The following is a 14,114-nucleotide window of genomic DNA, read 5'->3' as shown; positions in this document are numbered from 1 at the left end:
TAAAAAGAGCATTTACTAAAAGGTTTAGTGGAAGCTAAAAGAGTATTTAAATATTCCATATGGGGGAAAAACAACAGTAAAAGCATTTTTTATACACAAAATAAAACTGATAGAACCAAGAAGGAAAGTATGAAAATCCATGCATTATTAAACAATCAAAATCCAAAACAATAATATCTAAATGCATCAGATGTGATTGTAGAATAGTCAAAGCAGCTGTCAATATGGGTCACAGGCAGGATGCTCTCGTTCTTTTAAAGGAGGTTGGAAACGACAGACACAGCAGTCGTATTAAACCCTAGGAGTTTCCCAGCGTTCCTGATTCTATTCGCTTCTATCCCCTGCTATTTATATGTTTCCTTTGGAATAGGTGTACGAAGACGTTAAGCTAAACGGAGTAGGGATATCGCACAGCTAGGCAACTGAGGAGAGACTTCAAACGTCACTGGTAAAGAGTGAGAAAAAGGCAGCATTCTGCTGTTCACCCCTGTGAGATGGTGTCTCTTTTACACCAACTTAGTTACAAGAGAAGAGGAATGTAGAGGAAAACTTGTACAGATCAAAGCACACTGTCTGCCACTCTGACTTAAACACTCACAGACTAGTGCTAGAGAGAGGATATACAGTAACTGTAGTAGCTGTTATTATAGCTGTTATTATAGGCTACACAGTTTACCCTGTACTATAAAGCATTGAAATCCTATAATTCAGTGTAATGAGTCTATGTAATTGTATGCTGTTAAATTGTCTGTAAAAGCACTATATAAATCTAATCAATGATAAATTATTATTAATTCATGTGGCTACATCCTATATATCCCGAGTAGGAACGCCACATGAACAGATTTCTGCTGTTCAGATATTAACTTAGCTCTACTAGAAATACAGTGGATTTAAAGGCTCTGAGAGGTTTTATGTTAAGTTAGCTAAGACCTCAACAGCCACTTAACTTAGTTCTCTGAGGTCTGACTCCGCACATCTGAAGGGTAAGAATGTCACAGAACCACCAAGATGAAGCCAATTAACCATGTACTTATGCTTAATAAACCCAACTGAACTGAAGTTTGTTCCATCTGAGCGAGTCTAACCTCACTATGATGACATACCGCATGTGTTTGATAGATCCTTTTTGTTTTCTTCTACTGCCTCTTACGGGGAAAGTAATCCAAAGGTAACGGAAAGTAATCTGACTACATTACTGAGTTGGGTAATAAATCCTTTCTTTTGGGGTTATGGTCAGGTTAAAAAATGTAACTAATCTACATTTCCATATTTACAAATCCTTTTCTTGAAGATCAAGAATATAATTAATTGGAATGACTGTAAATCTGACAGACTTTAGATTTTAATGTAAAAATATAGCTTAATCATTGTATTATCTGTATTGAAGTAGAAAGCAATGGGTTAGAAGCCTACATAACCTAACATCCATTTCTGGCCAGCTATGTAAACTCTAACATTGACTTATCTTGTAGTAGATGTCATTCAATTCTTAATATTAATTTTTGTCTTCTTCTAATGCCTCTTATAGGAAAGTAATCTAAAAGTAAATGAAAGTAATCCGTTTACGTTACTTTGGGTATTCCAAAAGCTATGTTACTGATAACAATTTTGGACAGGTAACTTGTAACTGTCACTGATTACATTTAGAAAGTGACCTACCCAACCGTGAACATAATCCATCAGCCTTGATTATGATGATGAATCATAATAAAAGCAAGTGATGGTAGCTAGTCTGTCTGCTATCTGTTGGAGGAAGTCTTGATATGTAACTCCTACCCTGACTGTATGCTATTGAGCTTGTGTCACCGTATATTTATGGGGCTGAATTATTCAAGAAGCCATAGAGAGAGAATGTGGGAAGGATAACCGGAGAGAGAAAGGGAGAGGGGTGAAAGAGCGAGAGAGACAGAGAGAGGAAAAAAATAGGTTCTCCCTGAGTTGTTCTGGGCTGAGTGCAGGTGGAATGGAGGGATGGGATGGAGGCCTGTTATCTGTAACTCTAGACCATCATCTGTGAAGCACGAGGGCAGCCATATTGATTTCGTCTACAGTATACCCCAGAGGGGGAGGGCAGAAACAGAAAGGACATTAACACCACATTATAGCATTTCATAAAGATGGGGGTAGGTATTATGAGTGGCGATATAGGATCTTCTTCACTCCTCGACACAACCACTCTCACTTGCTTAATGACTCTGGAATCACATAAAAAAAGTATATGTGGGAGAACGATTTATTTATTTAATAAAACATGTATTAAAACATTTATTTAAACATGTATTTATACCAAACAAAAATATAAACGCAACATGTTAAGTGTTGGTCCCATGTTTCATGAGCTGAAATAAAAGATCCCAGAAATGTTCCATATGCACAAAAAGCTTAATACTCTTAAATGTTGTGCACAAATTTGTTTACATCCCTGTTAGTGAGCATTTCTCCTTTGCTACGATCATCCATCCACATGACTGTTTAATCAAGAAGCTGATTAAACAGCATGATCATTACACAGGTGTACCTTATGCTGGGGACAATAAAAGACCACACTAAAATGTGCGGTTTTGACACACAACACAATGCCACAGATGTCTCAAGTTTTGAGGGAGCGTGCAGTTAATATGGTAATGTCCACCAGAGCTGTTACGAGAAAATTATTTGTTAATTTCTCTACCATAAGCCGCCTCCAACGTTGTTTTAGAGAATTTGGCAGTACATCCAACCAGCCTCAGAACCACAGACCATGTGTGACAATGCCAGCCCAAGACCTACACATCTGGCTTCTTCACCTGCGGGATCGTGTGAGAACAGCCACCCAGACATCTGATTAAAATGTGGGTTTCCACAACTGAAGAATTTCTGCATAAACTGTCAGAAACCATCAGGGGAGCTCATCTGCATTCTCGTCGTCCTCACCAGGGTCTTGACCTGATCAGGTGGGCAAGCAATTTGCTGACGTTAACATCGTGATCAGAGTGCCCCATGGTGGCGGTGGAGTTATGGTATGGGCAGGCATAAGCTACGGACAACAAACACAATTGCATTTTATCAATGGTCATTTGAATGCACAGAGGTACAGTGACGAGATCCTGAGGCCCATTGTCGTGCCATTCATCTGCCGCCATCACCTCATGTTTCAGCATGATAGTGCACAGCCCCTTGTCGCAAGGATTTGTACACAATTCCTGGAAGCTGAAAATGTCCCAGTTCTTCCATAGCCTGCACACTCACCAGACATTTCACACATTGAGAATATTTGGGATGCGCTGGATCAACGTGTACGACAGCGTGTTCCAGTTCCCGCCAATATTCAGCAACTTCGCACAGCCATGAAAGAGTGGGACAACATTCCTCAGGCCACAATCAACAGTCTGATCAACTCTATGTGAAGGAGATGTGTCACGCTGCATGAGGCAAATGGGGGAAGCACCAGAAACGGACTGGTTTTCTGATCCACGTCCCTACCTTTTTTAAGGTGTCTGTGAACAACAGATGTATATCTGTATTCCCAGTCATGTGAAATCCATAGATTAGAGCCTATTTAATTTATATCAATTGACTCATTTCCTTATATGCTTTAACTAAATAAAATAGTTGCATGTGGCGTTTATATTTTTGTTCAGTGTAGTCAGGTTAAGTCAATGAGGAAAAATTATATTTTAAATGAACGATCTGATTGGTCAAGACCGAGGTGAACAACTGAGTACAGCTGGTTACCTTGCCAAAGTTGGGTGCGTCTTTGAGTTGGTTGGCAGCTTGAAGGAGGCAGGTGGGGACTGTGGGTGGAGACCTCTGGATGATGCCCCTGTAGCAGGTGTTGTAATGGGGGAGAGGAGACACGGGAGAGGGGGCGGACATTTGGCTCTTCCTCCTCGACGTCAGGCTCAGTTTCTGGGCTGCCCTGTGGAAAGATAGGATGTGGACATTTCAAAAACACAGTAGGTACATCCTCAACTTCTGAATGATTATTTAAGACTTTTTATTAATCATCAGTAAAGAACAACCTGCAGGAGCCCATGTCTACTCAGTAGACATCTAACTGACTAGTTTTACACATACCTGACCAGAAAGGACAAAATTGCAGGAGCCATTGGACTGCTCTGGGCAGCCACAGTCTCATTCGGTCCCTCTGAGAACTCCTCTGAAAACTGGAGAGAAGTAGACTGATTATCTTAGGAGATAATACTTCAACTTTATTAGAATATCCATAGCCTGGGGGTCCAGTCTGTTTTGGCTATTAGCCAACTCCTCTTTGTGTTCGTTCAATGTCATGCCAAAGTACAGCTTGGCAATGATAAGAGAGTTGCCAACAGCACATCGTAATATAGCCCAGGGAATAGATGCCATTTGGAACGCAACCCAAGAGAAGAATCAATTGTTAACCTGTGGATGTGGGGCATTAGGATGAAAGCACATTAGGTAAATGGGACATTCGTCATATAGCTCTACATATAGACTAGTAGTCACACATGGGACACATAGCTCCAAGGTTTAACGGAGACATGACTCAGACAATCAGACTCAGAGACTAAACCTACTGTGACCGTGCTGCATCTGACTATTCCACACCACATACCCTCGAGGATGCACGTGAAGAGTCTGACTCTTCAACCCAACCCTGCTTTCCCTTCCCTCCAGCCCTAGTGTGTGTGTGTGTGTGTGTGTGTGTGTGTGTGTGTGTGTGTGTGTGTGTGTGTGTGTGTGTGTGTGTGTGTGTGTGTGTGTGTGTGTGTGTGTGTGTGTGTGTGTGTGTAAGCTTTGGCCTACTCCCTACTCTGTACATCTGCTGAAATGAAGTCAAAGAGCTTGGCCGCGAGCGAAAGCGACAGCCAGAGTCCTGTTTTATAGTGGCCCCCTCTGCGGCTCTACTGTCTCATCAATGTTTCAGCTTTTTAGGGCAAGATAACAACCCTGTTCCCCTCCCTCTATTGCTACTGCCACAGGAAATATCCAGCCATGTAATGCCAATTAGAGCCATGAGGCACCTTGGGGCATGACTAATATCTGGAATGAGATGGGTTTAGGGGGCATGGGGTAAAGTTCAATTCTACCTCTACCTTTCTAACTCTGAACTCCCTGTCCCCCACACCCTGAAGATCTCTCTTTCTCTTGCTATTTTTCTCTCCCTCTCTCTCTCTACCCCCCACTCTGTCTCTCTCAACCCCCCCCACTCTGTCTCTCTCTACCCCCTTCTCTCTCGCTCTCTCTTTCTCTTTTGTCTTACCCCCCCTCTCTCCTTCCCTCTCCTCGTCCTCTCATCTATCTCAAACTGGAATGGTGTAAACACTCCCATTACCATTAGCATGAGGTCACCTAGCTTTGACTAACATTTGCTCTGCTTCCTCCAAGTGGAAAGTCACATGAAAACACATCAATAGTCACGTTTCCATCCACAGCTTTTATGTGAGTAAAGTCATGCCTTATAAAAAAGAATCATGACAGCTGTGAGGGAAACAGGAAGTCCAATTTTCTAAATGCTGTCAGGTCATTTTGTTCGACGTGGGATCTTTTTGTGCCTGTAAAATGAATTATGGGTGAAATAGTGGTGGAAACACCTTTATGCGCAAATATTGATATAATAACCATCACATCAAAGTCAATTTGGAGTCACGCAATGACACAGGGTGTGGTCCTCCCACTATAACTCAATCAGGAAAGCATGCAGTTTATTAGGCTACAGATGAAATAAGAGATGATGCGGGGCGGTGAAAGTGCATGATATGAGTTGGCACATTCGCTATTTAAATGCAACAGTTTGGTGACAAAACAGTAGAGTTGAAAATGTGATGGAAAAACCATGAACTTCAGATTTTTATTCAGTACATATAAACGTAAGCGAAAAAGTACATTTTGTGTGCACTACGTCATCACGCACAGATTTTTATCCGTTTTGTGGAAACTCACCACTGTTGGGGAAAATGTGCACATTTTCTTTCATGCGGATTTCAGAATATTCACATGAAAATCTGTCACCAATTGGATGGAAACCTTCCTAATAACAAACTTACGCCGGTATAATATGCTCTGCTTTGCATATTGTCTAATAGACTATGGCAGCTAACCTGGTACGAGATCTGTTTGTGTTGCATACAGCTAACTCCTATGGTCATTGTTATGCCAACCATAACTGATCTGTGATCAGGCTAGTCCTCAGCCAGACAGCCACTCCACTATCAGGAACTGACAGACCAGAGACCACTTCACTTCATTAGCCACAATGCACTGAAGGAGATATAGGTAGATTCCCAAATGGTGCCCTATTCCCTATATAGTGCACTACTTTTGACCAAAGCCCTATGGTAGGAGCCCTATGGCTGAACAAGCTACTGTAGCCTACTTAAGGCTCCTTAAATGCTTCCATCCATCCACTTTCGTCCCGGCTGTATTTACCACCTAGCCCTGTGAGGGTTACAATACTGCACTATGCATATTTCACCAGTCGTTAAATATGACCAGGCTATTGATCATCGCGCCGCCTGCTTTTTGACTGGCTGTTTTATGACGGAAAATAAATCACAACCCAATTCCCTCCATTAGCGATAAGGTTGCAAATGTACACTTCTCAGGATCTAATTGGGGCAGATCGGACGGAGTCAATCAATTCCGACAGTGACAACATCCTCTATGAGAGCATCCACTCCACTCCTCCCCTCTCCCCTTCCCTCCTCTGTGCTCCTTTCCTCTCCATTCCTCTGTCCTCTCTCCATTCCTCTTTTAGATGTACAGCACCTGCTAGGGGATGTGTCATGACTCATGATATTATCCTGATATTGTTCACGTCGCTTCCATTAGACTCCATAATAACGATAGCTATTGTGATATCAAGGCAATATTGTGATATGCAACCTGTAGGTTTTTAGATGTACAGTACCTGGCAGGGAAAGATGGTGACTCCATTATTGCTGGACATTGATATGGAGGAGGCCAGGTGCTGCTGCTCCTCAACCCATCTCTCCATCTCAGCTGGGGTGGGCTTCAGGATCCTCCTAGGGTGGGTCTTCTGGGGGCTTTGACTCCTGGTGAAGCCTGAGAGGCGGGGGCTAGATGGTGCTGTGGAAGTGGTGGATCGAGGTCCAGGGGAGGGCTTGGCAGAGGAACTATGGGTCCTGGCAGAGCGTGAGAGGTGGGGGCTAGATGGTGCTGCTTTGGTGGAGGTGGATCCAGGAAGGGGCTTGGCGGGAGATGGAGCGGCCCACTTGGCACGCTCCTCCCTGGCTAGGATCAGGTGGATGGCCTCCTGCTTCAGCTGGCTCAGGTGGGCACCACAGACGTCACAGCCACCCTGCTCGTCCTCCACAGCCCAGACGTCTATGGTACCACTGTGGGTTTGGAGGTTGTCGTGGAGATAGGCTGACAAGGTGGAGTCCTACAGAGGGGATGTAAAGGGAATGTACAGTATGGTTCTATGCATTGAGCCTAATGTAATCACAAAAACAACAAATATCACAGTGAATTACAAAAGCGGAAAAAAATGTATAATTAATTGTCATTGATGACAGTCTGTCATTGAGGAAATGATGTATCAAAATGTGGCATGGTAAGAAGTAGGTCTATATCGACTTCCAGAATCAATCATTATAATAGCATCTATCATAGGACAGAGATGGTGGCATAGCATACTGTATGTTAGTTTCTGTGCCCCTGAACTTCCATTCCAAAACCTTTCTCCCGCAAGCTGCTAATGTCAATGACCCACATTTTGAGTCCCAGCCTACTGCAATATTGCATAAAACAAAGTCAACCAGAAAAATGCAGATGTGCCCAAACAAACTCCAAGCCAAAATCTGAGACCTAGCCTGGTAATAGATCTGTTTGTGCTGTGTAGCCAAACTTTGGGTTGTGTGTTTGTCATAACAAAGAGACAAATTGATCTAGGACCAGGCAAAATAATGACCACACAGTCTTAGAAAAAAAGGTTCCAAAAGGGTTCTTTGGCTGTTCCCAGAGGAGAACCCTTTTAGCATCTACTGTACATAACACTTTTTTTTCCTAAGAGGGTAAGAGGTGGCTAAACAGCACAAACAGGTCTGGAACCAGACTGTCAGAGACCTGTATTTTCTTTAGGATTCATAACAGGCCAGATTTCATCATGGCCCTGGTCTGGAAATCAATACACTACAAGAAGCCATTATCAGATTTCTACTGACCGTCTCCGTCCGAACAATGAGGTAATATCTCCACATAATGGTCTGTGGTTCATTTTAAAACGTCCTGTTCTATTTCATATTCCTCTCATAGGAGAGTGAAGCAAATGTTTTCGTTGTACCTCTGGTAATGAGGTTTGAAGGGGACATGAGTTGCTTTGTTAAAATATTAATATGAGTCTGAATCAGTTCACTCTAGGGATAGCCTATGAGTCAGCTCAATGACAGGAACTGATGTCTGCTACATATCAGATGCAATCTGGAGAAAAACATCTAAGTAAGTGACAATTTGGATTTGTCAAGGCAGCTAAAATATGTGACAACATCTAAAATATGTTGCAAATCTGTGGCTGAATCACATTTTCTGACCATTTCAATTCAAACCCATTAAATTGTCACCAAAGTATATTGTATCACGACAATGAAAGCATGCTACTGTTTACTGCATAAAACACATTTTCATAGAAAGTGAAGAAGTGATAAGCCTACCTTGCATGAGATATATTGAGGAATGACGAGGCTCCGTGCGTGTATTTTTAGTATAGCCACAGTCGCCGTACAATGCTCACAAATAACTTTTCCGTCAGATTTCCGAACGCTCCAACTTCCCACCATGGGGGGTCTAACAGTGTCAAATCCACTGATAATCCCAGGTCCTCCGGCGCAGGGTCTCGTCAGAGACCCTCTGGATGGGACATCCGTTTTTGGCCACGGAACTCCATGAGGGTCGGCGTTGGACCCTGCACCCTCTGGAGAGGGGCGATCTGTTGATTGACAGTCCTCGTGTAGTACTGTACCGCTCCCAGTCTCAGAGTAAAATCTGGATGATTTACATTGAGGCGCATCTGTCTGAGAAATGTACAAATACCATGCACCTTAATATACTGCAAACTGAAGAAAATAACCATGACATCATCATAACATAAATTGAAACTGATGTTTTAAAAGCCTATGAGTCATCAAATAATATGTTGATACTAGAACTGTGCAACCCACTATCTAAACAATTTAAGATAAATACTGAATGTGGAAAAAGTAATATTGAATCAAGCGTCCCTTACCCAATACCTTCGGTTCCCTGCTGTGGGACATCTCTCCTTCTCTCTTCGAGTGAGAGATGCCATAGCAATAGGTTGTTGAGAAGGGAAAACGGAACAAAGCCAAAGACAATGATATGCTGTCTACTTTACTCGGCCTTGTTTGTTTTTTTTACACGGTTTAAAAATGAAAAGTATAAAGCAATTATATTATTCTAACCCCGTAAAGTATCCGCACTTGCGCGTCTTGTCATGTTGAGCTATTGGCGGTGTGAATGAAGGCGTGCGTAATGTCAGAGCGCATCAAGAGGGAGAGCGCGCAGGCATCCTACTGATTTAATTTATTTGTGCATTCCCCTCGTTGTCCACAGGGAGGCAGTGAAATGCAAACTATAAACGTGGCATTCGACCTATCTTTTTTAAACCAAGTTTATGGTCTGTAGGCCATGTGAAATATTCTGATTATATGGCCATTTGGGGTATTTCTTCGCGGTTTTTGGATATGATTGTGCCTAACACAATGCTTGTTCGGATGATAGTGAACTTGGCTATAAGAGAAGTTATGTGAGTGTGTCTTGAGGACATTCCATGAACCAGAGTGCGGAAAGTTCATAGTGTGGGTTTTATGGTGGGAGTGTCTGGGAACAAGTTGAATTGATTCTCTCTGATCTTTGGAGAAAATGTATACTCACTCACCACCTCCCACACAGATGACTTCTCGTTAGGAAATATGCTGTCATTACTGATAATGAAATCCATTTTGCTTGCTAATTCTTAGATGGTAGGAAACCGTATTTTACTGTACTGTGTTCTTGTGGAAATGTTACTCCAATAACCTGACATTCAATATATGTCTGGAAATGGACAGATATTTGAATGTGTGTGTGTTTGAGGGGCAGTGGGGGTTCTCCAAAATGCACAAAGTCCATAGTATGGAAGGCCAGTCCCGCCACTGAATTTTATAAATGTTGATTCTATTTGGTATTTTATTAGGATCCCCATTAGCTGTTGCAAAAGCAGCAGCTACTCTTCCTGGGGTCCACACTTTACATGAAACATGAGATAATACAGAACATTAATAGACAAGAACAGCTCAAGGACAGAACTACACGAATTAAAATAAAATGACAAAATGCCCACATAGCCTACATATCAATACATACACACTAACTATCTAGGTCAAATAGGGGAGAAGAGTGTTGCTTTGTCTGTTTTTGTTTTAGATTTCAGAGGTGGCACCACAGATCCCATAGTAGTGGGGGGCAAATTGTTTTCCTGGGGCCCAGAGTTTTCCCTGATCTGGCAGCCTAGAGAAACGCATGTAGCCTAGAGAAGCGCATACATTTCACTGTGATTGTTATCAGTAGGTTACAGTTGACCAGACTGAACCACAGATGAATTGTGCACGAGTTGATAAATCATGAGGCAAATCAGTTTAAACAACAGTACTTTGTCCCTCTTTTCAACACTTTTGTGTCAATAAGCCGAATCAAAAGTGTTGGGGCAAATGCCAAATCGCCACATAATTTCAGGTTATTGGGGCCCTTGTCTGCTGGCCGTGTGTTCCTCGGTGGCTGTTGCCAGAGCCTGATGTTGAAATTACAATTAGTGATTAAAAAAGGTCTGGGGACTGCGGAGAGCCTTCTGTGGTTGTTGAGGCACATCTGAGGCGGAAGTGGGGTCCTTACTTGTGGATCTTCACAGATGGGTAAAGGGACCAAGGCAGTGGGAGAGCAGGGTTTGGGATACAGATTCACCACTTTCAGATACACCAGGGTAGGCGGCTGTCTGATGGAGCGTCAGTCTTCTCTGCTGAAATGCTACCACTAGTGTGGGCATTGGGATGGGTGGAAGAAGTGGGGCCTAAAATGGTAATTTTGTGTTCAGACACTTCTGGTAGCCTGGTCAGACTTAGAGAAGGGAAGTCAAAGACATAGCCAGGCCTGATGGCATCTGAAGGCGGCAGGTAGACCAGACCTGAGGGTGGCAGGTAACCTAGCTGTTAGAGCATTGGGCCGGTAACTTAAAGGTTGCTGGTTTGAATATCCGAGCCGACTATATGAAAATCTGACAATGGACCTTTGAGCAAGGCACTCAACCCTCATTTGCTCCATGGGTGCTGTACTACTATGGCTAACCCTGTTAAACAACATATGTTGCTACACACGCATTAACATCTGCTAAACCAATAAAACCAATAAAATGTGATTGGATTTGTGTGACAATAAAACATATACAGTACCAGTCAAAAGTTTGAACACACCTACTCATTCAAGTTTTTTTTTTGTGACTATTTTCTACATTATAGAATAATAGTGAATACATCAAAACTATGAAATAACACATATGGCACAATGTAGTAACCAAAAAAGTGTTACACATATCAAAATATATTTTAACTTTTAGATTCTTCAAAGTAGCCATCCTTTTCTTTGATGACAGTTTTGCACACTCTTGGCATTCTCTCAACCAGCTTCATGAGGTAGTCACCTGAAATGCATTTCAAATAACAGGTGTGCCTTGTTAAAAGATAATTTGTGGAATTTCTTTCCTTCTTAATGCATTTGAGCCAATCGGTTGTGTTGTGACAGGGTAGGAGTGGTATACAGAAGATAACCCTATTTGATAAAAGACCAAGTTCATATTATGGCAAAAACAGCTCAAATTAGCAAAGAGAAACGACAATCCATCATTACTTTAAGACATGAAGGTCAGTCAATCCGGAACATTTCAAGAACTTTTAAAGTTTCTTCACGTGCACTCTACACTACTAACGTTTGCTGTAAAGAAACCACTACAAAAAGTTCTACAGCTGCACCATCGAGAGCATCCTGCTCGGCCTTTGACCACAATGTACTACAGAGTGTAGCTCGTATGGCTCAGTACATCACTGTGGCCAAGCTTCCTGCCAGCCAGGACCTCTATACCAGGCTGTGTCAGAGGAAGGCCATAAAAATTGCTAAAGACTCCAGTCACCCTATTCATAGACTGTTCTGTCTGCTACCTCACAGCAAGCAGTACCGGAGCGCCAAGTCTAGGTCTAAAAGGCTTCTTAACAGCTTCAACCCCCAAGTCATAAGACTCCTGAACAGCTAATCAAACCCTACCCGGCTACCCGGACTACTTGCATTGTATAATCTATGCACAGTCACTTAACCTCCACCTACATGTACATATTACCTCAATTACCTTGACTAACCTGTGCCTCCGCACATTGACTTTGTACCAGTACCCCCTGTATACAATCAAATCAAACTGTATTTGTCACATGCGCCAAATACAACAGGTGAAATGCTGACTTACAAGCCCTTGACCTACAATGTAGTTTTAAGAAAAATACTTATCAAGTAAAAAAATAGATAAGTAAAAAATAGATAAGTAAAAAATAAGAAATAAAAGTAACAAATAATTAAAGAGCTGCGGTAAAATAACAATAGCGAGGCTCGCACAATTGGGCCAGTGACGAATACAATTTGATTATATTTTTACAGGACACGAATAAGAATAAGAGACTTGCATGGGCCAAAAAACATGAGCAATGGACATTAGACGGTGGAAATCTGTCCTTTGGTCTGACGAGTCCAAATTTGAGATTTTTGGTTCAAACCACCATGTCTTTGTGAGACACACAGTAGGTGAACGGAGGGTCTCCGCATGTGTGGTTCCCACCATGAAGCATGGAGGAGGAGGTGTGATGGTGTGGGGGTGCTTTGCTGGTGACACTGTCAGTGATGTATTTAGAATTCAAGGCACACTTAACCAGCATGGCTACCACAGCATTCTGCAGCGATACGCCATCCCATCTGATTTGCGCTTAGTGGGACTATCATTTGTTTTTCAACAGGACAATGACCCAACAAATCAAATCAAAAATCAAATCAAATTTTATTTGTCACATACACATGGTTAGCAGATGATAATACGAGTGTAGCGAAATGCTTGTGCGTCTAGTTCCGACAATGCAGTAATAACCAACAAGTAATCTAACAATTTTACAACAACTACCTTATACACACAAGTGTAAAGGGATGAAAAATATGTACATAAAAATATATGAATGAGTGATGGTACAGAACGGCATAGGCAAGATGCAGTAGATGGTATCGAGTACAGTACATACATATGAGATGAGTAATGTAGGGTATGTAAACATTATATTATGTGGCATTGTTTAAAGTGGCTAGTGATACATTTTTACATCAATTTTTACATTATTAAAGTGGCTGGAGTTGAGTCAGTATGTTGGCAGCAGCCACTCAATGTTAGTGGTGGCTGTTTAACAGTCTGATGGCCTTGAGATAGAAGCTGTTTTTCAATCTCTCGGTCCCTGCTTTGATGCACCTGTACTGACCTCGCCTTCTGGATGATAGCGGGGTGAACAGGCAGTGGCTCGGGTGGTTGTTGTCCTTGATGATCTTTATGTCCTTCCTGTGACATCGGGTGGTGTAGGTGTCCTGGAGGGCAGGTAGTTTTCCCCCGGTGATGCGTTGTGCAGACCTCACTACCCTCTGGAGAGCCTTATGGTTGTGGGTGGAGCAGTTGCCCTACCAGGCGGTGATACAGCCCGACAGGATGCTCTCGATTGTGCATCTGTAAAAGTTTGTGAGTGCTTTTGGTGACAAGCCAAATTTATGAGTGCTTTTGGTGACAAGCCAAATTTCTTCAACCTCCTGAGGTTGAAGAGGCACTGCTGCGCCTTCTTCACCACACTGTCTGTGTGAGTGGACAAATTCAGTTTGTTCATGATGTGTATGCCGAGGAACTTAAAACTTACTACCCTCTCCACTATTGTCCCGTCGATGTAGATAGGGGGTTGCTCCCTCTGCTGTTTCCCGAAGTCCACGATGATCTCCTTTGTTTTGTTGACCTGAGGTTATTTCCCTGAAACCACACTCCGAAGGCCCTCACCTCTTCCCTGTAGGCCGTCTCGTCG

General features: G+C 42.5%; 1 protein-coding gene across 1 annotated transcript in view; it reads right to left on the bottom strand.

The window, feature by feature from the left end:
* The window catches only part of LOC112251517 (kinesin-like protein KIF26B), a 31,244-nt gene extending 21,737 nt beyond the window's left edge, over positions 1 to 9,507 (bottom strand). Inside the window, exons 1-5 of the mRNA XM_042322699.1 lie at positions 9,206 to 9,507; positions 8,634 to 8,993; positions 6,872 to 7,366; positions 4,060 to 4,148; positions 3,718 to 3,901 (exon numbers count right to left, since the gene is read on the bottom strand). Coding sequence (XP_042178633.1) covers positions 3,718 to 3,901; positions 4,060 to 4,148; positions 6,872 to 7,366; positions 8,634 to 8,993; positions 9,206 to 9,268 — 1,191 coding nt within the window. The 5' untranslated portion in view covers positions 9,269 to 9,507. The remainder of the gene's footprint in view (positions 1 to 3,717; positions 3,902 to 4,059; positions 4,149 to 6,871; positions 7,367 to 8,633; positions 8,994 to 9,205) is intronic.
* Positions 9,508 to 14,114: the final 4,607 nt, after the last annotated feature.

This window comes from Oncorhynchus tshawytscha, linkage group LG05, assembly GCF_018296145.1.
Source record: "Oncorhynchus tshawytscha isolate Ot180627B linkage group LG05, Otsh_v2.0, whole genome shotgun sequence".
Lineage (NCBI taxonomy): Eukaryota > Metazoa > Chordata > Actinopteri > Salmoniformes > Salmonidae > Oncorhynchus > Oncorhynchus tshawytscha.
The sequence above is the reverse complement of the archived record's forward strand: the minus strand, read 5'-3'. Positions and strand labels throughout refer to the sequence as shown.